The 23,669-nt window shown below is 34.4% G+C and overlaps 1 protein-coding gene across 8 annotated transcripts in view; it reads left to right on the forward strand.

Moving 5' to 3' along the window:
* Positions 1-23,669, forward strand: part of PAM (peptidylglycine alpha-amidating monooxygenase) — a 117,542-nt gene that overhangs the window by 74,211 nt on the left and 19,662 nt on the right. For 3 of the 8 annotated variants that reach the window (XM_063180544.1, XM_063180545.1, XM_063180546.1), the window contains exons 7-16: positions 386-469; positions 6,790-6,838; positions 7,289-7,356; positions 8,972-9,052; positions 9,157-9,233; positions 9,515-9,618; positions 12,433-12,620; positions 13,275-13,340; positions 13,582-13,653; positions 19,970-20,275. In XM_063180544.1, coding sequence (XP_063036614.1) covers positions 386-469; positions 6,790-6,838; positions 7,289-7,356; positions 8,972-9,052; positions 9,157-9,233; positions 9,515-9,618; positions 12,433-12,620; positions 13,275-13,340; positions 13,582-13,653; positions 19,970-20,275 — 1,095 coding nt within the window. The remainder of the gene's footprint in view (positions 1-385; positions 470-6,789; positions 6,839-7,288; positions 7,357-8,971; positions 9,053-9,156; positions 9,234-9,514; positions 9,619-12,432; positions 12,621-13,274; positions 13,341-13,581; positions 13,654-19,969; positions 20,276-23,669) is intronic. The other 5 variants (XM_063180547.1, XM_063180548.1, XM_063180551.1 and 2 more) reach the window with 3 other exon arrangements.

The raw sequence follows: 23,669 nt of genomic DNA on the forward strand, positions 1-23,669 counted from the left end.
TTAGTGTTAATTAGTTTATATCATGCAGAGGTTGTATGAGAAATAAATGAAAGATCCACCAAATCCTACATGGATAGTAAGGCTTTATTTTTATTTTGGATTTTTAAAAGATCTGTATTAATGTTCTTTGATTGAGAGAGTTCTCTGCATAAAGCAGCTACTTATTCGTAATTAAGTTACGGTCGTAGCTTCATAGTCTGTTTGGAATCAGTGTGGTGGTGGTTTTCCTGGGTTTCAGGACAAAGTTTTCTTCAGTGGTGTTTGAAATTTTCTACTCCTTTCACTCTAAGCCAGTGAAGTGATTTGTATTTTTTTATATTGTTAGTGATGGTGAATCATCTTACATTTTATTTTTTCTGAAAACAATACATTTTCCTTCTCTTAGGTGTTGGATTCAGAGTTGGAGGAGAAACGGGTAGCAGATACTTTGTTCTCCAGGTACATTATGGAGATGTTAGTGCATTTAGAGGTATGCATTTTGGAAATTTGCTCTGTAAGTTGTATCATCTACATAATCAAAATATTTACCTGTAGAAAATAATTTTTCTGTTAGTGCCATTTGCAAAGATCATTGGGCATATTTGGAATACAGTTTTTGTATTAACTTGACTTCATAAACTAAATTTATCTCTATAAATATTTGAAAGGTGAACACCATTTTTGTCTTCAAAAACTGTGGAGCAAAAGACTTAAATAATCAAAAAGCAGATTAATAATTTTACGTTTAGGGAGAAACTTGGGGTTTCCATATATAATTCAGTGTTTTGTTTAATGAAGTTGTACCAGGTATGAACACAGTTAACCTGTCATCTTACTTGAGTAGCTTGTTAGTTTATAATATTCACTAGCCAATCAGTCACAGTATTTGTGTTTGGCAAAAATGTAACTTGTGAAGACAGTGTCATTTTTTTGGTTTTTTGGCTGGGGTTTTGGGTTTTTTTTAAGATGAAATGCTCATTTCAAGCATAGCAATATGGTTATTCTTGTCATTGAGTGTTTCACAGAATCACATAATGGTTGAGATTGAAACAAACCTTTGGAAGTTGTCTGACCCGTGCCCTCCCTGCTCAAGCAGGGCCACCTGCAGCCTCTTGTCCAGGCCTGTGTCCAGGTACATTCAGGGGTAGAAACATTCCAGGGCAACCCCTGCCAGTGCTTAGTCACCCATACAGTGAAAAAGTTTCCCTATGTTCAGCGGAAGACCCTGTGTTTCAGTGTGTGCCCGTCACCTCTGGTCCTGTCACTGAGCACTGCGAAGAGTCTGGCTCCCTCTTCTTTGCACCCTCCCTTCAGATCCATCTCTCTCTGAACAGGCTCTCTTAGCCTTTCCGCACAGGAGAGATGCTCCAATTCCTTCATAATCTTTGTGGCCCTTTGCTGGACAGAATTAATTTAATACCTGGTTAATTAAATGGAAAATCTTCTTTTTAGAAGAGTTGAACATGAGAGTTGATTATTTTATCTACAGCATTTTTCCCTCCAAAACTGATAGGAAGTGAAATTGGATGAGAATACATAACTACTACATAAAGTCAAATATTTTATATTTCTAATTACTGGTAAGTCAGAATAGTAAACTCTGAAGAATGCTTTGGAATCCTTGATATACTTCTGAAAGCATAACAAGTTAACTGAGCATCTTTCACCATTTGTCCTTTCTTCTGAATTGCAAAAACTGCACAGGCTTATATACAATCTTCAGTGACTGTCTTCTTATGCTTTGACTCTATTCTTATGCCTGTCATTATCAACAGACATCTAGTTACCAGAAAAATCCCTTTAGGTTATTCCTGAAATTTAAAAACACTTGTGAAACTAGTTGAAAATTATGCATTAAATATCTTTGAACACTACTATGAAGGTTTAGGACATTTTATTAGATTAGAATAATTCTGCTTTCCATCCCTTCTTACCTATAATCCTGAGCTAAGAATTCATATTTAGGTGTGCACTTTACTCTCAGATAACAAAATAAAACTTATTGTACCAATTCTAAAGGAAACAGATTAAAATTCAGTCTGGAGAACCAAAAATATATTCTACAAAAAATATGTGAAGAACCATCTTAGAAAAATATTGATTTCTCTATTTCATTTTTTTTACTTTTTGTGTTATGAAAGCAAAAATTATTGTGGAGTTATGCCTTATAGTGGATACAAGTAAGCAAGTAAAAAATTGTCAGAAATTTATCTGCCTTTTAATATAGTCATACGTGTTTTGAGTTCAGATTCAAATTAAAGTAAATCCACCCATTTTTAGGTCTGTAAAGGCACCCAGTCAGCTTTGAAATTGGGCTGTAGGGATATGCAATGCAGTTGTAATCCTGGTCTTGTTTTATTATTCTGTGTAAGCGCCTTTGAATCTGAATTTTAAAAAATACTGTATTTTTCTAATGCCTAGAATGTTGGGGGTTTTTCCCCCTTCTCTTTGTATAACAAAGACTAATGTTGTTTCTAATCTGCCATATTATTATCTTAGTCCTTTCCAGCACATGTAAGAATATAATTGTTATCCCCAAGAATCAAAGTGTTTAGAAGTTATCAATGATAAGGTCTTTTAGCTATTCTGAAATGGAAGGTTTTCACATTCTGTCATTTTGTATGTGTGCATCTGTTGCATTGTTTGAAGCAATTTATAATTTTTTGTCAATGTTTGGAGCAAATTTATGAGGCAGTCTTTGGTTGTTTTTTCATTTCCTTTCTTGTTCTCTCTCCTTTTTGCTCAACGAACAATGCATTCTTGCATTCTCAGCTTCTTCTTTTAATCCCCAGCTTTTCACTGAGAGTAGATTTATTTCTCCCTGTTACCACGCTCTGCAAGAAATTATGTTACCCATATTGCATATAGTAACATATAATTTCTCAGTGTGGTGTAGACTTCTTAGTGTTTTTTTAGGGTTTGTTTTTTGTGGTTGGGAGAGTAATTACTTTTGGCCACCAAGCCAGTAGATGTCTTAAAAAGATCTGTTTCCTCATTAGAGTATGAGTTGTATATTGTCATTTGAACATTACTCTGAATATTATTCTGAACATTAGATTTGATGTGCTTCTCTTTGACATTCTCTTGAATAAGCCACTGTCTTGAATAAAATTAGCTTTTCATATTCACAGAGATTCATGGCTATGGTATATTTTTATATCCTTTAGCAAATCAGTAATCTGTAACCTTTATGAGGTCTTCATCTGTTAAAAAAATTATATTGAACCAGGATCAACAATTGTCTTCTTTCTTCTGGAAAGTTAAGTTGTGAAAATGTCACTAGGGAGTGTGTTTGCATTTTGTTTTTCACAAGTTGAGTAAAGGTACAGTTTAATTCCAGATTTAATACTAGACTTTTAAAAATAAACTTTACTGAATTGATACTGGGTGAGTGAACAGATCAGCAAGTACAAGCACCTTGACTTACATTAAAAAAAATTAAGGTAGCTTTATGTATCCAATATTAGATACCAATATTAAATGCAGTATGATTTGTCTTGTTCTTTACAAGTACCTCAAGTTCATGTCTTGTGCTGCATGTTTTTGCTTAATAAATATAACTTGTACAAAGTTACTTCCCCATGGGCATTAGCTTTGGAATTGCCTTGCTCAGGAATTGTGCTCACCTTTGAGGCTACTTCTTGCCTTTATTGAGGCAAAGCTAATTTTGAGACAGGATGTGGAGATTCTGGTACAAATCAAGGGCTGACTTTGAAATAACAAGTGGTTTGGAGCTTCATAAAAAGCGCCCCTCTGTTGCAGTGGGAGCTTGTAAGTATTCTAGTCACCATGATTGAGGGTATACTATTCCTATGAAATACTAGAAAAAGAGCAGTGAAGTTGAATAAATAGTTTGATCAGAGTGCTCAGTAATTTATAATCCCCATACTCAGAGTGCAAAGAAAGTAGGTTTTCAAGAGTGTTTGTTTTTATGAGTAAAAAACCCATAACATTTTTAGTATCTAGGAAGTCCTAGATGTCTCAATGTCTGTGGCAGATTCTCACGCCTGTAATTGGAGAGTTCAGGACTGTAGATCTCGATAGACAGGTTAGCAGAAAGCCTGTCAGGCTTACTTCAGAAGCCTTAGCAAAATCAACTTATAGAAGGAAAGTGTTTCTCTTTAGCATAATTTGCCTTCATATCAGGTGTGAGTATTTAATTTGAAAAACTGTTGAGTATTTCTAGTATTTGAGATATTTCTCCTAGAGAACATTTAAATGTTTATTGGCAGTTAAACTTTTAGTGGTCATTGTAATGTTGTCATGCACAATTTTTAAAAATTATATCCTTAAAATCTGAAGCCAATGTACCATGCATCATTGACTTTGTTTGAAATGAGTAAATAAAGACAGGGAATATTTTATATGATTGTGTTATACTTGCACAGAACACAAAAGGCAGAGCACAACTTGTCAGCATTATTCGGTGAAGTGTTCAAACATCTGAGTGTTTCAGAGAGGTGAACTGAAGGAAGAAGAAACAGGGAAACATCATTTCCAGCATCCCTCTGTAGTTGTTAGAAAAACGTTTAGTTCAGTTATGGCTAAATATAACTAAAACAGAATTATAAAGCACTGTAGGAATTCCTGAAAGTTTTAGACAAATGTATCCATCCGTTATTTCATTCTTAACACAGCACTGCAGATTAAATACTTTACAAATGATCTTGAAGTTCATTTGTGCTTCTCCTGATACTGATTTAGATGATTGCCTTATATATAACAATTTTAATTATTAGTAGCAACTTTCCAGCTATCTTCAGTTCATTTTGAAATTGCTCTTTTTAGATAAAAATGCAGTCAGCGTTTTTTCCATGTTCTGAAAATTCAAATTGTGTCAAAATAAGATTGCCAAACAGAAATAATATTTGAGGGTTTTTCCCCCCTCCTCCTATGTGCTACTTTTATGACTATGAGCTAGTAAGCGCTAAACTTTTCAAATATGAAATTAGTTTGATGGGTTGGGAATAATTTTGAGCTGTTTCCAGAAGATAGAATGGTGATGTTTACAATTAAAGTTCCAAAACTGAGAGACACAAAATGACTGATTGCGTTTTAGAATTTTAAATATTATTACTTTAGTAATAATGTTCCAAGAGGAAGCAAGCATTTTCCAATTTCCGTTGAAATTCATGTAGTGCAGAGTTCTAACAATATTAAACTTATAAAAACGGAGCTCTGGAGCATCACCTGTGCTACATAAATAAGAAAAAATTAGTTTAAAATGAGGAGAGTGGGGCAGAAGAGACTTTACAAACACCTTTGTAGCAAACACGGAGGTATTGTGATTGTAAGTGAAGCTGCTGCAGGGAAGAGGATGAACAGTATATACATATATTGAACTTTTTCTAAAATAATTGAAAAATTGAAAAGGAGTTTAGTTTCTCTTTCTCTTGAATGTTTTCTTACCATTCCCCTTTTTTTGTTCTAATAACTTAGTCTTTTTGGCACTTCTGGATTCTTGATTTGGTAGTCTTGATTCTTGTAAGTAATCTTGATGAAAGAGCTACTGTTCTTATTTTTCTTTTCTCTGTACAATGAAGACTTAGATTTTTTTGTTGCTATTTGAAAAGGTGCAACTGTGGTATAGTGATTCAGATTTTTAAATCCAAAAGTGTTTTTTGGGATGCACAGAGCTGGAGTAACTAAGAATTTGTAGAAGCCGTGATAATGAGCATTATGAGAACACGGTGAAATTGTGTTAGGAGCTATTTCAATTGAATAGCACATACATTAATTTACAGATCTACTTTGTGAACATAGTGAAAACAAATTCTTGTAAATTCTACTATCAGTGATGGTGAAAAGCAAACTGAGTATTATCCTTTATTAGTGACATGGGGGGTGACTGAAAGAGCTAATGTGTGAAAAACTGAACTGACAGTTTTTAAGTCAAGTTTCAAATTTTCTGTCAAGTTTCCATGTGTTGTCGCGCTTTGGCCATTATCCTTTTTTCTTTTGAAATGCACCACTTTTTCAGTTTGGAATCTGGCTATTTATGGGAAGAAAAACTCTCAGAAATTACTGCCTGTTACTATTGATACTCTGATCTCTTTCTTATCTGAAACATGTACTGTTGGTTAATATTTTTTCAGAATGCTCTGTTTACTTACTTTGGAGTTAGATCCATCTTTTAACTACAGCTGTTATTGTATAAACATTAGAAAAAGAAACTTGCTTAAAAAGAAGGAAAGATTGAACTCCCAGATGGCTAACTATAATTTAGTAACTGTCAAGATGACTGGGTCTATAAATTAAAATGCCAAATGTATCAGCTAATGATGATGCAGTGCACTGACAAATGAATTAGCTATTTTTTCTCACCTTCTAGGATATCCAGTTTTAAGTAGAATTGCTGTCTATATTGGTATATCAGGTTCACCTGCTGACTTTCGTTACAAGGATTTCTGGCAGCTGCATTAAAATGTCTAAAATTATTGCTTTTGACAAACCTTTCATTTTTCTAATTTTGATCAAAATATAATTTGTTTGAAACAAAACTACTTTTTCTACTAGTGTAAACATGATACTGTTTCATTTCCCAGATGCTACTTCACAAAGATCTAAATTTTCTAGTACAGTAGTTTTCATCCACTGAAGTTTTTCCTTGTATTAGGATTTCTACAAGTGAGATGATCAGGTTTGTACAAATTTCAGTAGTATTTCCAAGTATAACAATTTTACTGCACACAGTAAGATTAAAACTTGTAATGTTCTCTGTTATTTTTTACACAGCAGAAAAATCTTATCAATATGTAGTAATTTGCAGGGATTCAATTGCTAATGATGAAACTTTCACAATTTGTACAGATAAACACAAGGACTGCTCTGGTGTAACTTTACATCTGACACATCAAAAGTGAGTATTTTTAAAAATGCTTACCTATTTTTTTATTGCAGTAGAAATTGGGGAATCCATTGAAAACATTTGAAATAAATGTTAATATTAAGAATTCACAATATTAAGAATTATGAAGTCATGTCATCACTGGGTTAATACAGTTTAAGAGTTTCATATTTAGAAATCTGGGATGAGAACAGCAATTATGCAGATGATAGCTTTGTCCTATTTCACATACTTTGCAGAAAATGCTTTAGAAATGGTAGCAAACAAGAGAAGGAGAGGGAAACTGCTTTGAAACAGCTTCATTTTTAGGAGACCTCTTTCAGATGTAATCCAATGTTTAGAAATTAGTGGTATCAAGTGGTATTGGATATCAAGTCATTTGCAGTTATGTTTTACAGAGGACTTGTATATCAGTCCTCTGTAAAACATAAATCCAATTAGAGCTTGGATTTTCCATTGCAGGCAACCCTTGATTGCAGGAATGTATCTTATGATGTCTGTGAACACGGTCATACCACCAGGCAAGAAAGGTGAGTTATCATTTTACAAAGTGATGATTTCAACATCTGATCTATTATTGTTGCTTATTGTGGAAGAAAATTTGACAGAGGCTTGATGATATGTAGATGGACAAATTATTTATTTGACTCTTTGAACAAATAAAGAGAAGAATAGTTATGTTTTAGATTATATTCTGTTGGCCTATGACTGCATCAGTAAAGACAGTCAATACTGTATGAACACAATGTGCACAAATAATTATGAGTATTTCTTCAATTTATTTTCATCTTATATTTTATAAAAAATGCCCTACCTCTTTTTTAATTCCTCCTCTCCTCTCTAAAAAGCCATAAACTGCTTTGGACTTTTCTTCATATGTCATTCATTACTTTTGTGATTCTACTAAGAATTCAGCTTTAAAAAATGAATTTCTACCAGTAAGGAGCTGCTATTTAAGGATTTTGTTCCCATGTTGGGAGTAAAGGTCCTGGTTGGTTAAAAGCTCAAAATGCTAAAAAATAAACCAACCAAAATTGTAATGAAAGGTTTCCGAACTGTTTCTGTTTAGAATCCTGAATTTTATCTAAACCTCAGCTTGGAAGCTGCCCAAATCCTTTCTTTGGCTTGCATGGGATGCGCTGTTTTAAGGAAGTTGGATGCTGACTGTACTCTGCTATACTGAATTTTTAGGGAGATAACCAAGAGCACCATTTATTCCATTCACAGTAAGCTGCCTAAATACTATGAGGTGGTCAAATGCTCAGCTGACTCCAACTGTTTAGTGAATTCAGCAACTTGAAACATTTTTAAATTTGAACTGAAATTAAAAATACTTTGCTCTCCAATATGAAGACCCACAAAATTAATCTTCCACTATCGCCAGGAATATTTGATCAGTGTAGGAATTTAATTTTTCAACTGGAAAGGTGAGGGAGAAGGGCAAACAAACAGTTCTGTAGTTGCTGGTAACTTCCTTCTCATGTTCAATCAAATTTACAGCTCTTTAGTGGACCATGAAATTTGTTAGAACAGGAAGTGTAGTGATACCTCTCAGAAAGGCATCAGGATTTTTCTGTAGGCTCTTCTTGAATTACTGTTAACTGCACGTAGCACAAGTACTACCCTGTAAACATTGTAGACCACTTCTGTGACAAAATCTCTTGTCTAAATCTAAATTAGGTCTGGGCTTTTATAATCAAGACTTCATTGTAAATTGTATCAGTTTAGAATTATATCAGTTTATTTTAATTTTCCCCTGATTAGATTATTTACCATAGCTATATTTATTTTAAGCAACCCTCAACATAGTCTGTAAGTAAATGTATTACTTTATTTTGTAAAATAGTGGTAGTGTAGACTGAAAGAAGTTCTTTTGACTTTCAGCCAGAAAGATTATATATATATATCAGCAGATTAAGTAATTTTCAAGTAACCTGGACTATATTTTATTAGTTTTTCTTTGCAGATATCTTGAGATGGACACTGCAGAAATATAAGATACTATCTATTATCTTTTGAAGTTATCTGTTGTCCATTGTACACATGCTTTTTGTAAACCATGCTGAATGAAATACTGTAATGCAACTTTTCTCTGTTTGATAAATGATCTGATTGTCATTGTTTATTGCTGTCATATTTTCACAGTGGTTGATGCAGACATTGCCTGCCATTACAAAAGGTCTCCAATGCACCTTTTTGCCTACAGAGTTCACACACACAGACTAGGTAAGAGTAACATAGGAATATCAACTGCCAATCAGAAAAATGTTGACCTTGCAACATATTTTTTTAAGTATATCTCACTTCTCATGTATATTGGTATCTTATAGGTAAAGTAGTGAGTGGATACAGAGTGAGAAATGGTCAATGGACGTTGATTGGTAGGCAGAGTCCACAACTACCACAGGTTGGTTGGGTCCTTTTTAGTTCTGAATGTAAATTTTAATTATCTTTGTTTCCAACTGAGAAACTGAAGTGGAAATCACGTGTCCACAGGTTTGCATTATGGTGTTTCCAGTGATTATGTGCTGTTCTGCTCCTGGAAGTGAATATTGCCAAGTATTATCACAATTAGATTACGATGCAAAAGTAATTTCAGATATTAGCGCCGTCCTTCTCATCAGTGTCTATTAACAGAGAGAATATTAAGTACTTTTACTGATTGTGGTGAATCATCCTCTTTTCCAGGCATTCTATCCTGTGAAATATCCAGTAGACATTAGCTATGATGATATCCTTGCAGCCAGATGTGTGTTCAGTGGGGAAGGCAGAACTACAGAAACACATATAGGGTAAATTTTATCTATTTGCTTCATTTCAGAACCTGTTTTACCAGAGTGTTGGTTATATGTAGAAATGTTTTTGTTTCATGTCTTCTTCCAAGGTAATTCTAAGAAACAGTTTCTGCCAGAATGTTTTGTTATGCTGTCTGATCTGTTTAAGATTTCACTCCACACGATGTTCATTGACGTTACTTATGTGAATATTCGCTTTGCTGAAGTCTTCAGAACACTTCTGAAGTGAAGCTGTACTGCCAGACAACTTACTCAGATGCTGGGCTGATCTGTTCTTAGAGAACGATTCAGAATATCAATTCTAGAAAATATTTTTTCCAATCACGTGACTATATTAACTGTTTATGATGAAATAATAAAACTTCACAATTCTCTACACAATTTCAAAATGAAAATGTATATAAGCTTATAAAATTCTGATATTTTGACCTATTGCAAAATCTAGCCTTAAAAAATCTGGACCTATACTGAAATTACCTTTTTTCAGTATAAAAATGTAAAGGCTTTTATGAAAAACCAGAAATTACTAATAATAAAAATAGGAAAATCTGAACTGTGTTAGTCACTGATGCGACTCAGCCGCCGGTGACAGACACAGCCCTGTAATATCAACTGGACAAACACAGCTGTAAAAATACATATAATATAAATACTCTCTTGGCTGACTATGGTTCTTTGAACTATAATTTAATGCATATGCAGAGAAACAAAAATAACCCGTGGAAGTCTCTCCATTCTGGGAGTGTGCACTGCAGCATTCCAAGGAAAGAGATTTTTATTCATTGAGCACCCTAAGATTGCACCACAGTGGAGGGTTAAGAATTCAACATGGATTTTTCACCTTCCAGTGAGCAGTTAAGATAGTGATGTGTAGCAGTTGGAAAAAATGAGTTGAGGTTTTTACAGATATCATGACACTAAAAACATAAAACCTTAATTTAACTGCTGACCTGTTTTCACAAGTTCAGAATGTTTCTGTCATGTTTCTTTAACTTTCCTCAGAGTAGTTCTTATTTATTGAATAATCCTTACAGTTTAAGAAACAATCTTAGGAAAATTATGGTATTTTCTTTCAATGTACTAGTATGCTTTCAGTGGGGAAACTCACTCTCTGTTCTTTACATTACAGTAATTGTTATTATTATAATTATTATTTTACTATATTCACTATTATTTGTTTGCACTATAATGTATAAATCTATATGGTATGAATCATGCCATATTGCTTATTGGTATTATCATTATTATTTTTAGTATTACTATTATTTATTTATTGATAATTAATATTTAGTATTATTATATCTTACCACAAGTTTTGCTTTGTCCCACTCTGGGGAGGGCAGGAGTGGGGCAGTGAGCAGCAGTACTTAAATGCCATCTGAAATTAAACTACTACAAATGCTTGGACGCGGTAGCATGTCAGGTGAACCACAGTATGTGTAATTTCTGCATCCCATTTTCTACTGGAGTTTTAAAGAGGAAGCAATCACAGTGATGGATATTGGAGGTCCAACAGTGAAGTTAATGCTTTCTAAAAGCTTAAGCAGAGCTTGCCCAGTTTTGTAGTCTCCAAGCGATTCCAAACTTCCAGTGCATAGAAAAATAACCAGTTTTCCTTTTGAAACAGTCTCTTCTCCCATGTTTCCCTTTCTCCCCTTTGGCTTGTGTTATTATTGTTGCTATAGTGAATAAATGAACACTGCAGAATGCTTCTGGAAAAGTCAGCACTGATGTCTTTTGCAAACAGCTAATAGAACACCTCTGTATTTTTTTATTGAGTGTAGGCTCACTGTTTAATTATGAAAGCTAGTTAAAAATCTTGATGTAAACCCCTATATTATATGAACTTCTATTAAGTCCTAGCCTACTAATTTTCAGGATTGTAGCTCTAAACAAAAGGTATGAACATATATGGCAGAGGAAGAATAATACCACAGTTATAAAGAGGCCATATATACTCTGCTTCACAAAGTAATATTTTTCAGGAAAAAAACCCTTACTTGTGCCAGCTGTTTTTTTCTATTGAAGACAGGATTATGTAGCAGTAGAGAAGGGCCACTTCTGTTTCAAGTACATTCACAGCATTTATCAAAGAGCTGAATTTTGCTAGTGTTGTATCATTCCCCTTGCACTCATGTTTTTGTTACAGAAGCTTACAAACAAGTTATTCTCAAGTGTTCTTTTCTCTTTAAGAGATACTTACAATAGCTTAATATGTAACAAAAATAAATTTTTCAATATTAGAACCAGTGTGATTGACTGTAAATGAATGCACCTGATGAGGAAAGGGGGAAGATTTGTCAAACAATTGCTGAAACGAAACATATATGTTATTTGCAACAATTTCAAATTCCATTTTTCCAAGATTTGTAGAAAAGTAAGTGATTAGTAATGTAATGAATGGCACAGCTCTGTCATATTTAGTCAGAACATGTGCCCAGTTGATAAAACAGTGGGAACTGTGTGGAGTATGCTGGACAAATTAGAAGGAAGAGCTGTTTAAATAGGAGGTGCAATTTTCTCTGAAATCAAAAGCAAATTGCTAGGAAGTTCTGAGATATGTGGAGCTTTTATCTGAAGCAGATGTGGTTGTGAGTATCCTGCTGCATTTGTCTGCACTACTTTTCTCCAATATAAACCAAAATAAATTTCTGATATTCACTGCAGTGCAGGTATTTGCATGCTTTAGTTTGGGACATCTCAACATTTGATTGCAATATTTTAGTGTCCTGTTAAACAAGTTGGATGAATTAAATAATAGCTATTCAGGTGATTATTTTCTAAGTGCCACATCTTTTCTGTGCTGTGTAGGGGTACTGCCAATGATGAAATGTGCAACTTTTACATTATGTACTACATGGAAGCCAAGCATGCCGTCTCATATATGACGTGTACACAGAACACAAACCCTGAAATGTTCAGAAATATTCCACAGGAGGCAAATATTCCTATTCCAGTCAAGTCTGATGTGATGAAGATGATGCATGGACATCATGAAGGTGAAAAACACTTGTAATCCTTTTTATTCATGCTACCTTATGCTCACTGATGTATTTCTCTGTGTTGTTGGTATGCAGAATTTTCATAAAGAGCTAATGCAGTTCTGCATAAAATTCAAATTGCTAATTAATAAAGCATCATGGGATTCTGCTGTTGGTTTTGGTGGAAATGTCTGCTGTAGTCTTTTGTCTGTCTCTTTCTCATGCTGTCTTCCAATTTCTGACATATTTTTACAGTTGTGTGGCCAGTGTGCTCTAAAGACTGGCTTCTTTTTCTATGCCAAACTTTATATTAACAGTTTCTTAATGTTTGTCTTATCTTTTGTCTATTTCCTGCAAAACTGAATCATAGCATTGCCCTCGTTTTCTAGATCCCACTGCCGTGTTATGGGAGGAATAAAATTTTTACATTGAACAGTTGTAGGCATATAAATTGCAGCAACAGTATTATCCAGAGGTAGTCTGACTGATGTGTCTGTGTACCAAGTACAAGTTGTAGTTTTTTATTTCACTTTTTTACTGTTGTAATGTTTGGTATGACTACTATGATGAAAATACCACATATTTGTCTCAGAAGGGTGATTTTCACTCAGTAGGATGGTAATTCCCTTCACATGCAGAAGTTAACATCATACTCTAAACCCATTTTTTCAGAAACCAAGGATAGTGATACAAGTTCTTTGCTGCAGCAGGACAAAAAAGAAGATATTTTGGATCAGGGTATGCACTTGCTTATTTCTATGTACATTTTTTATTTCTATATTAATTTCTACTTCTATCTTCTAATAGAAATCTTTTTTTTTTTTTCTGATTGTTTTAATGCTGTGTTGTTCAGTATTACTACTGTTTATATATAAACATGCCAAATGTTCATTTCCAAAGGGTGTTTTTCCACAGTAGGGGGATACTCAATTTCATTCCCATGTTAAAGCTAACATCATATCCTAAATCCATTTTTTAGAAACCAAGGATAGTGATGCAAGTTATTTGTTGCAGCAGGCCAAAAAAGAAGAGGCAGAGATTTTGGATCAGGGTATGTACTTATTTATTTCTATGCCAGTGACTTGTAACTATTGTCAGGCATCATTTATGCCCTTTGAACTGACTGGACTTTGACAGCATTAAATTGCTGTGTTGTGATATAGCAATGCTTAGTGCAAGCAAGAAAATGCTTTAAGTAGGTAAATAAGCAGAAGCATTATAGTAAGACTACAAAACACAAGTAATAAACAGCACGATTATGAAGGTTTCTTTTTAGGTAAACAGAGAGGGGGAATTGTGGGAATCCACAAAATCAGAAGGTTTTGGGAAAGCTGCAAAAGGCAGGCCTCAGAGACAGCAGAACTGTGATTAGAGCTAAGCAGTAGCCATAAGATTGGTTCGCAGAAAAATTATTTAAAAAGTAGAAAAGCAAGGACAAATAGAACAATGGTCTGTGTATTAACACTTGTCTAGAATAACTCCCTACGCTACAGAAAAGTTTATCTAGCAAGATATTAGGAAGTTTGAAGATTAATAATGGAGCTCTGTGCATTGTGTTTTAAGGCTTACAAGTAGGTATTGTATTCAAAATAAGCAAGCATTGTTTTAACCAAAGGTACGTGTGCTTATAGTGGTTGGATAGAACTACTGTCAATATGCTTTTGCTTTGTGTGATTGGTCAAAAAACTTACAAAGTAAGTTGTAACATTAAGTTCTTGGGATGTGAGCTGCTGGCATCTTCCCATTGTCATAACCATGTAATGAGACTGATGCTGAAAAATAAAACAGCTCAAGGCACGTTCCATAGCAGTCCCGTCCCATTTATGGTTTGTACATAGCCCCTGGTTGGTGATATATAGTGAGAGAAGTAGTACACAACAGAAAGAAAATAATATGGCTCTGTAGTCTAAGGCAATTTGATGCTCTCTGATTACAGTGTGTTTTCCTCTAGACTCTTACAGGAGTTGCAGAGTGGTTCTAGGTAGTTTGGTAGTCTGATGTTGAGATCTGTTTTCCCAGTCTTTTAGGATGTACAAAGCAAAGAACTGAAGCTAAGTCTGCATATAGAGATCCTGCTGAAACTGACTGGAAATGTGACTTGAATGTAAGGTGTGAAATATGATACAAAGTAAATTCATACTCTGAGATGTTTCTAGGTAGACATGCAAAATAAATTACCATTCTGTTTGTCTAGCAAAGTAACAGTAATCATGGACCTTAATTTTGGAGTACAGTCTGAAGTACTTTAATCCAAGCATGTGTTTCATAAACAGACATGACGGAATAAAAATGCTGGGAGAAATCTTTCTGTTCAGGTAAAATATATTTTCAGGAGTTTTTGGAAAGAGAATTTTCGTTGAAAAAAGTTAAATATACATATATTGTGATGGCGCATTGACTGTAGGAGGAACTTTCTTTGTAAGAAAGTTTAACATCATCATCTGTACAAAATGGGGTCTGAATAAAGGTTACACATAAATCTCCTATTTATTACCTGTTGGATGCCTATCCCATCTTTTAATTATTTTCATATTTTTAAATTATATTTGATTATTATTTAATTATTTTTCATAATTTTATTTATTTTGTGTGGTATACTTGCATATGACTGCATGCTCATACAGAGAAGTATTTTGCACAAGTTATTTGGTACACGGCTTGGAATATTTTGCTCGGTTGTAGCTCAGTATGTGAGTTGGGAAACTGAAATGTCTGTGTTGACTTGCATATTTTCTGTGAAGTTCTGCATTTCTAAAAAAATCTGGTTACAATAAAAATACATTGAATGAGCTCTTTTTGCATCTGAGATAGAAATCTCTGATTGCTTTAAGTGAAAGAAGGAGATACAGCTCCTCTGCTCTCTGCCCATCTCTCTTTTGTTTCCTTAAGGAGGAAAAAAAAGGGGAGGGGAAAGATGTGAAGGGAGGCTTGCAATGTCTTGTGGGGCAGGTGTTGAAGGGAAGAGGAAAGGAGAATCGGCATGCAGGCAGGTCCTTAGTTTTTCAATAGTGTGTTTTTTGATAATGTTACATGGCAAAACCATGGAAGCAGCATCAGCCAAGAAGGTGATGTACTTTTATGCCAGCATGGGTTACATTTCTTTCTAAAATAAATGTTTTATATTATCTACCTTTGCTAGTTTGTATATGACTCTATGAGAAAAGAGAGGAACTTGATTTGGTAGGTGATTAAAAATCCTTAGGAGAAGCTTGAAATAAAAGACAAATTTGTGTTCCAGTTTTGATATGGGATGTGTAGAATGAAGTGTTTGCGACATTTTTAGATTAAGGCCAGACGTACAAGAAAATCTTCACATGTTTTCAGGCTTTGATAACATGTTGAGGGCTCAGATTGTATGAGATCTCTTAAAGAGAGTGCAAAAGTGAGATAAAAGTGACGGAATCAAACCGTGGAAGAAAATACTACTAAAAGATACTAGAAGTGATATATTCTGCTAGGAAATTATAATTAAGGAGATTGAGAATAGCAGAGGATTTGCTTCTCTCTCAGCACTGAATGATCCTGCTCAAAAATAAAAGATGAGCCTTTGATTTGGTTAGGATAAGGTTATTCATTATCTTTACAAAAGCATCTTCAGCACAATACAATAGTAGAAAAGGACCATCAGATCTAAGCAAAAAAAAAGGCAAAAGGTATAAATTGCATACCTAAGCAGGAAAAGCGTACAACAAGCATGGAAAGAAGCCATTTTAAATGGAATGTTTTGGTCTTCACTGTCTGACTCTTGATTTATGTTCTCTGACAGTGTTACGACGTTGTTTGACTGTAAACCAAAACATTGTTCGGTAAAAGAGTTTTGATAGTGTAGAGCCACCACAAGAAGTTTAAATTTACTGGAATATGCTTGTGGATTGTTTCACTCTTGAGATGTTGGTCTTGACAGCTATCACTTCTTCCAGAAAGAATAAGCTGCAGGTGTTTGTAGCCAATTATCTTTTCCATCGAGGAAACTGTTGATAGCATGCACCTAAGAAATGCAAGTATCTTCTCTGAAAGTGACCTAATCAAGCAGCTTCCCGGAGACTGCACTGCTAGATTTCAGTTTCTTCAGTAAGATCAAATTGGTGATTCACCCATGTCTTTGTCTAGTTATACTCAGGTATTTTAAAGGCCAGGCTGTCTCATCACAAACAAGACCAAGCATTGACCAGTGTTCCTTTCCTACTGAGTATCTTCAGGCAAACAACACCTCCAACTGTTCCAGGTGGTACAAGACCACTGCAAAGTAGTAACAAAAGATCATGCTTTGATATTTGCTGGATATTGCTTTATACAGAGCAGCTTTTATTCAGAATCAATAAGTCTGCTCTTCGCTAGTTATATCTAGTAAACTTTGAACCATTTCTTAAAATTACACTGCTTACAAATATTGGAATCTGCCTGGACATCACAAGACAAGCTGAAAAAAAGTTAGATGCGCATTCAGAGTGTTGAATTTAGGGTAGGGTTGCAGACACTGGGTAATCAGCAAAATTAAATTCTTCATCTTTTGTTCCTTCTGAATACTCTGAGTTCTGTCAAAATGCCAGGACACGGACAGGACACTTCAGCCTAGTGTTTGTGCCGCAAGTTTGGAGATACTGGTCACATATGTAGACTTCCTGGATGTTTGTTTGATCTTTTTGTGTATGTTGAGATTCCATATTAATTTTCTCAAACACATTCATTTAAGGAAAGGATCACAGTTTCAGGGCACCTGCACTTCTGACCACTTCTATTCTCTGATGCACACCCTTTATCATTCATTCAGATAGTTCCTAAATATTTTAACGGCTGTGGTCACAAAACCCCTGCTTAATGTAAGCTCTAACAGGACAAGCTCATCCCTCATGTATGCCCATGTATAGTGGCTATAGTACTCAAACTGCCCTACTCTATACGCCAGTGTTCAAAGGTTTGTCATATATCTTATGGTCAATGTCTCAGCTCTAGGAGAAAACCAGAACAGATCACCAACTAGAATCCCTGATTAATACCTTCCATAAAGACCACTAACTTTTCATTAAAGCATCCTGTCTTAAAAAATTATTCCCTGGGCATTTCGTGTTTTTAAGTTGAATTCTTCTGCTCTCTTTTCTTCTTGTTCTGTATTGAGCCCTATCTTTTAACAGTTTCTTTTGAAGCAGCTAATATCAGACATGTAAACAAAAGAACTGTTTTGTCTTCTTTTTATTTTTTCAATCAACAAGCAATATATATTTTAGAGACCGAGTTAATTATTCTGTGACAACACTCAGCAACACCAGAGAAAAAATGCCCCACTTTTGGCTGGAGCATGAAGCTGTCAAACTTCTTCACTCAAGTGAAGTGAACATATAAACTGTTAGAGTTCTGAAACCTTTGTAACAACCGTAGTATGTTGCTGTCCTTTTGCAGCCAATAATTACAAGGCAGTTGATTAGACAGTTGATACAGAACTAGGGGAAGGTAAACTGTGCAAGGATCATTAAACTTGCTTTAAAAAGGTCTGCAGTTCAAAATAGCATCAGGTTTGTTTGTTTAAAGAGACTTCTCATAGTTACATTAGGGAGAGCAGTGCTTTTTCCGCTCAGACCTCTCATTGGAAATGATTGCTTATTGGTCATCTATAGGTCTCCAGCCACAGACAAAACCAAAACATTTGTTTTGTATGACATTCATTTAATTTTTAAAATAAAATTTTTAAAAATTAAATGAGTTGGGGAAGAAAAAGCCAGTGAAGAGTATTTTAATACTAAATGTTTCCTTAGTAAAGGAAATTTCAGCTAGGTTTCTGCTTCAGCACCAGTTGGTGGTTGCTTTAGTAATTAAAAATCTTCCTCAGATATGGTTTGTATCCAAAACTCCTGTGATATACTTTTGAAATGTTTGGATTTGTTTTGAATCAGTACTTGGACTTGTTAAATGACAGTATTAAGATAATAGAATGCTCTAGATTTAAGAATTGCATTGGAAGCAAGTAATCCCTATTTGTTGTATAGTTTAATGATTTTGTCTCTTCTCTAATTTGCTTTGTTAATATCATTGAAATGAGCCTTGGTACTAAAGTAATTATTTTCTGACAGACTGGGTCATCTGGGATATTTCATTTCCAAGGGCAAGGAAGGCAATTCTACTTAAAATCATTGGACAGGGACTATTTAACAACATGACAGGTCCTCTAAGGATCATTTTCAAAAGACTTAATTTCCTCTGTCCCAGGCTATAAATGATGATTTCTGGTTCTGAATGGGGTTTTTTGGGTTTTGATTGTTTTGTTTGTTACGGGGGTGGGGTAGTGTTTGTTTCCTTGTTTATTTCTTTGGTTTGTGTGGAAGCTTCATTATTTATAGTTTCACCTTTCTAAAAAATGTTCTAGATAGCCTATCATAAAATAATACAATATTTGAATTACAAGTGATTTGTGTTTGAAATAAAAGGATATCTACTTTCAGTAACTCTTAAAGTACATTGAATGTCTCTTTCCACTCAAATGATGTAGTGGTATTTAACAGAACTGATAATAGTTTCAGGCAGCCAAGAAACTTGGTTAATAAGTTCTGTTTTCATGGTTTTTTTTGCCATGAGCTATTGGTCTGGAATGTACTGAAATGTTTGTTGAATACCTAAGTTACAGTCATAACTTTTTTGCTAGCAAGCACATTGAGAAGACAGTTTTCCCTCCACTGCCAGTTGATATAATTACTAAGGAGTGTTATTATTTGGAGAAAAAGAAGGCGTATAACTCAGACTGAATAAATAAAAGCAAATTTAATGGGTCATGTCTTTTTTTTTCTGTGGGTGTTACAGAATCTGCTTGTAAATGGGAAATTCAGTATTCTTACAGCTTAAGCTTCTTATACAATGACAAACTTCAAAGAAATATGTTTTTAAAAGTATCATGATTGTCTATTACTATCTTTGTAAGTGAAAAATTTGATAAAACTATAGAAATTTTCCCTCTTTGATTTATAACTCTGCAGTAGCCTCGCAAATCCAGGCAATTTCATCATAAGTATTCTTTTACTGAGATGCACACACTTTTTCCTTTCCCTTTTGCTTTCATTTTCCCTTCCTCTTTTTCTCTCGTTCCTTTTTCCCAAGAACATATCTCCAGAGGTGATGGATGATTCCTTGCTTGAGTGTCAGGTAAACGTGAGCATCTATATGTAATTTAAAGTCAGTAAGGATTTGACTGTATCTTTTCATACTAGAAACCTGGCTCATTCAGTTCCTGAGGCTGAAACAGTTCGTCTTTGCTACTTTTGTCACTGACTGTTTGAATAACTTTGTTACATTATACCTTGCTGAAGCCTCCTAGAACTACTCGACCTGTTATAATTGGTTTATTTTCTCTTTTACTCTTATCTTTTCTCTTTTCTATACAGGTGATTTCTATTCACTCCTTTCTAAGCTGCTAGGAGGAAGGAGAGAGGTTGTACATGTGCATAAGCATAACCCTACAGAAAAAGCAGAATCAGATCTTGTAGCAGAGATTGCAAATGTAGTCCAAAAGAAGGATCTTGCCAGAGAGATCACAAATCATGATGAAAGGGACAATACTATTCTTGTGAGAGACAGAACTCAGAAATTCCACAGACTAGAGTCTACCTTGAGGCCACCAGAGAACAGACATTTCTATTTACAACAGTCTAAACATGGTGAGGGAGGCTGGGAAAAAGAACATAAAGGAGGTGGGTTTGGGTTAATTTTATACAACAAAATGCAATGCAAGAGCTGTGATCCACATTAGCAAAATCTGAAGGGAATTTCAGTGGAGGCTTGGAAGTATTTTTACATGATGTTCTTCCTAATTACTGAAATGTTCTCCCTCTAATTTAAAGGTATTTCACTGGGGTTCTTTCCCCCTCCATGTGTGAAGAAAGAATGTGTGCTGATGGCATAATACTAGTACTTCAGTACAGTATTATTTTCTACTCTTAGGACTTTTACTTAATGATTTTATATTGGTTATGCTAAAACAAGGTACACATAGGATATAGTAGTCGCAGGAAGTGAAGAATTTAATACAAGTAACTACTGTAAAATGGTCACTGGAATAATCAGTACATTTTATGGGTTTGATGACTACCTTGATCTGTCAGATACACAATTTTATAAAATTTATTGCTGTAATTGTATTAGATATTTTTCTCTCATTCAGAAAGAGTGGTAGGTAATCCTGAAAAATTCTTCAGAAGTAACATTTTCTGCATATTGATTTCAAATTGGGCTTGACTCTCCAAATATTCTTGTGCAGGCAGTTTTATTGTGCTACAAATATAATTTATTCCCTTCAGGTTTCTATGACAGCCATGGAATTACTGTGTTTGTTTTACCTGCATTTTGGTCTCTGTGATATTGACTGTCCTTAGCCTTACTTGCTAATGTGGAAAGCCAGATAATGCAGCATGTGATGAGTATCTCATAAAATAAGCTGATATTTGTGCATGAAAGCCATCTGTATCCATGAGCTGTAGCCAAACATGCCAGCTTTTGTGTTGTAACCACCTAGACTGATGTTTCCAAATACTTTTGTACACATATATGTATCATCCATCAACCATTTGATTTTTATTTCAGTTCATAATGTTAACATGTATTGTCTCTGCTTATAAGTCCTGTGTTTGTATTTAAAAGAAAACCAAAGGTGAGGACTTGCCAATGTTACATTGTGCAATCCAATTAAATAAGAGTCTATCAAATTATTGGCAGGGGAAGAAAAAAACAGGTGGAATGTTACTATATGCCTGATATATGTGTAAATCATAAATAATTCCATAAACCTGACTGGAATTAAATGTTTGGGAAAGTAATTCGGATAGCATTTCCTTCATGTGGATAGTTCAGTTTAGACTAATAACATGTGGTGCATACAAACAAAGAAGAAAATTCCTTTCTATTTTCACTGATCAAGAAGAGGGAATGTCAGTGAGCTGAGTAAATGGCTCAATTTGACATACCTTTTATAGCATGAATTCTAACCACAGAAAGTATTTTCTTGGATATGTCAGTAGCCATATATTCATTTGAAGGTAATTTGTTAGCGGAGGACTAATTAATAAATGAACTTTCAAATTAGGCAGTTTTGAGGTATAGGAAAAAAGGAAACTGACATTTTCCTAATAAGCATTTTGGGATTTTTTTTATGTTTATAATATCTTTATTACAGAATTCCTGACCTGCAGAAGCTGTCAGTGCCATCTTTTGGTAAAAGAACTTTGTAGCAATAAAGTATTTAAGCATATATTTTGTTTCTTTTTAGATAACTATTTACATACTTAAAACAAAATCTTCTGTAAGAGAATTTTCCTCCTCAGGGGAAGAAGTAAAGTTGTCTTGATTTAATAAAAATTTATCCCCTTTGTAAAACATTTACTGAATTGAATTGAAAAAATTGTCTTAGGGCAAGACTCTGCTATTAAATTAATTTCATTGAACTGTTTAAAAATCACCAGTATTAAAATAGTTCAATATTTTTAGTCTTGCAAATACTCCAGTTTTTAACATGTAATTGCCCTGAAGTACCAAGTACCTGAAATACCAAGTGGCGAATACAGTAGGTAAAGTTGTTATAAACGTTCAAACTATACTACTGCTCCTTCTGCACTGTGGTTAGCTTGTTAACCTAGACTAGTCAATAACCTGTCAGGTTATTTAATATCACTGCAACTAGTACAGTGATATTAAATACCCTCTAAATATGTCAAAGAGTGTAATTCTCCAATTTTCAAAACTCCTTTGTGCATTGCTTAATTAAGTTTGTCAAGACTTAAATGAGTGCTGTGATGGCAGGGAGTGCAGCATGACTTAAAGTTCGCAAAGTTAAAAGCTAGAATGATCTTCCAGGAAATTCTGGTTATTAAATTACAATTATGTCAGTAAATAAGGCACTTCTTTAGAGACTTAATTGCATGTTCTAAATTTAGGTAATTCTTTCTTGTTTTCTTTTTTTTTTAATGAAAGGAACTACTCTGAGTTGAAAACTAGAAGATCTAGTACCTAGTTTAGAGATCTCATTCACAAGAACACTGGTGATCTTGTTTTTTCTAAGTAATCATAAATTACTTCAATGGGGAAAGTAATTTTCATTAGCCTCATATGAAACTGTTCCATGGGCCACTTATTCTTGTAGGGAAATAAATTATAAGTCTTAGATAAAGGAAGTCTGAATTTAGTGAGTTTTGTGAAAAGCTAGTTGCCTTGAGATAAACTTGTTTAAAGGACTTTCAGAATGGACTGAAAGGCAAAAGGAAAAACAATACTAATAAAGAAATTTTGGAAAAATGTGATAAAATCTAAAGATTGTATTGAGGCTAGAGCTCTTGTGATTAGACCGTATGTCACTGTACATTCTTTTTATTGTTTTGATCTATCAGAAACCTTTTATTCCTTTAAGTATAAACATTTTCTGTTTTAGAGTATGTGTCTTCTGAGAGACTAAATAGAGGCCAAAATAGAGGTCCTATGTTTTGCCAGGTTTTTTTTCTAGCTTTTTTTAAAAAGGCTCAGAGGCCTCTGTAACATGAAACATAGACAAGCTTTTTGGAGTTTACCATAAAGGGATATTGGATGAGCAAGCAAGGAAGCAGACACTCAATTTCCATTCTCTTATTCCTTCCAAAATCCAAACTTCTGTGAATATACCTGGCACTGCACTGCTGTGATCAACTCAACTCAACAGAAGCATGAATATGTATAATTTTTTGTAACAGCTTTTCCTTTAGCTTGCAGCTTTTGTTCAGCTAAAATTTCTACAGGGCAGGATTTCTTGTTTTGGAAGTTTCTGATTACTGTCCTGGATACACTGCAGTTGCTGATACCTTGTAGGATTCTTTTAGGTCACCTACTCTAGCTTATGATATCGCAGTCCAAACAGGTAAAACATCTCCTAGTCTGCAGTAGCTTTTCAGCACTGCTTTCATATTTCTCTTGGATAGATTGTAGAGAATGATTTTCCCTCCACTTTATTCCTGCTGTTCCTCCTCAGACTACAGCTCTTCCAAGTGAAATGCAGGGGGAAGGTGTTATCAGGACAAATGGGTTGCACAGGTGGCTTAAAGATTTTATAAATAGTTTCCCATTAAT

This window comes from Melospiza melodia, chromosome Z, assembly GCF_035770615.1.
Source record: "Melospiza melodia melodia isolate bMelMel2 chromosome Z, bMelMel2.pri, whole genome shotgun sequence".
NCBI classification, from domain to species: domain Eukaryota; kingdom Metazoa; phylum Chordata; class Aves; order Passeriformes; family Passerellidae; genus Melospiza; species Melospiza melodia.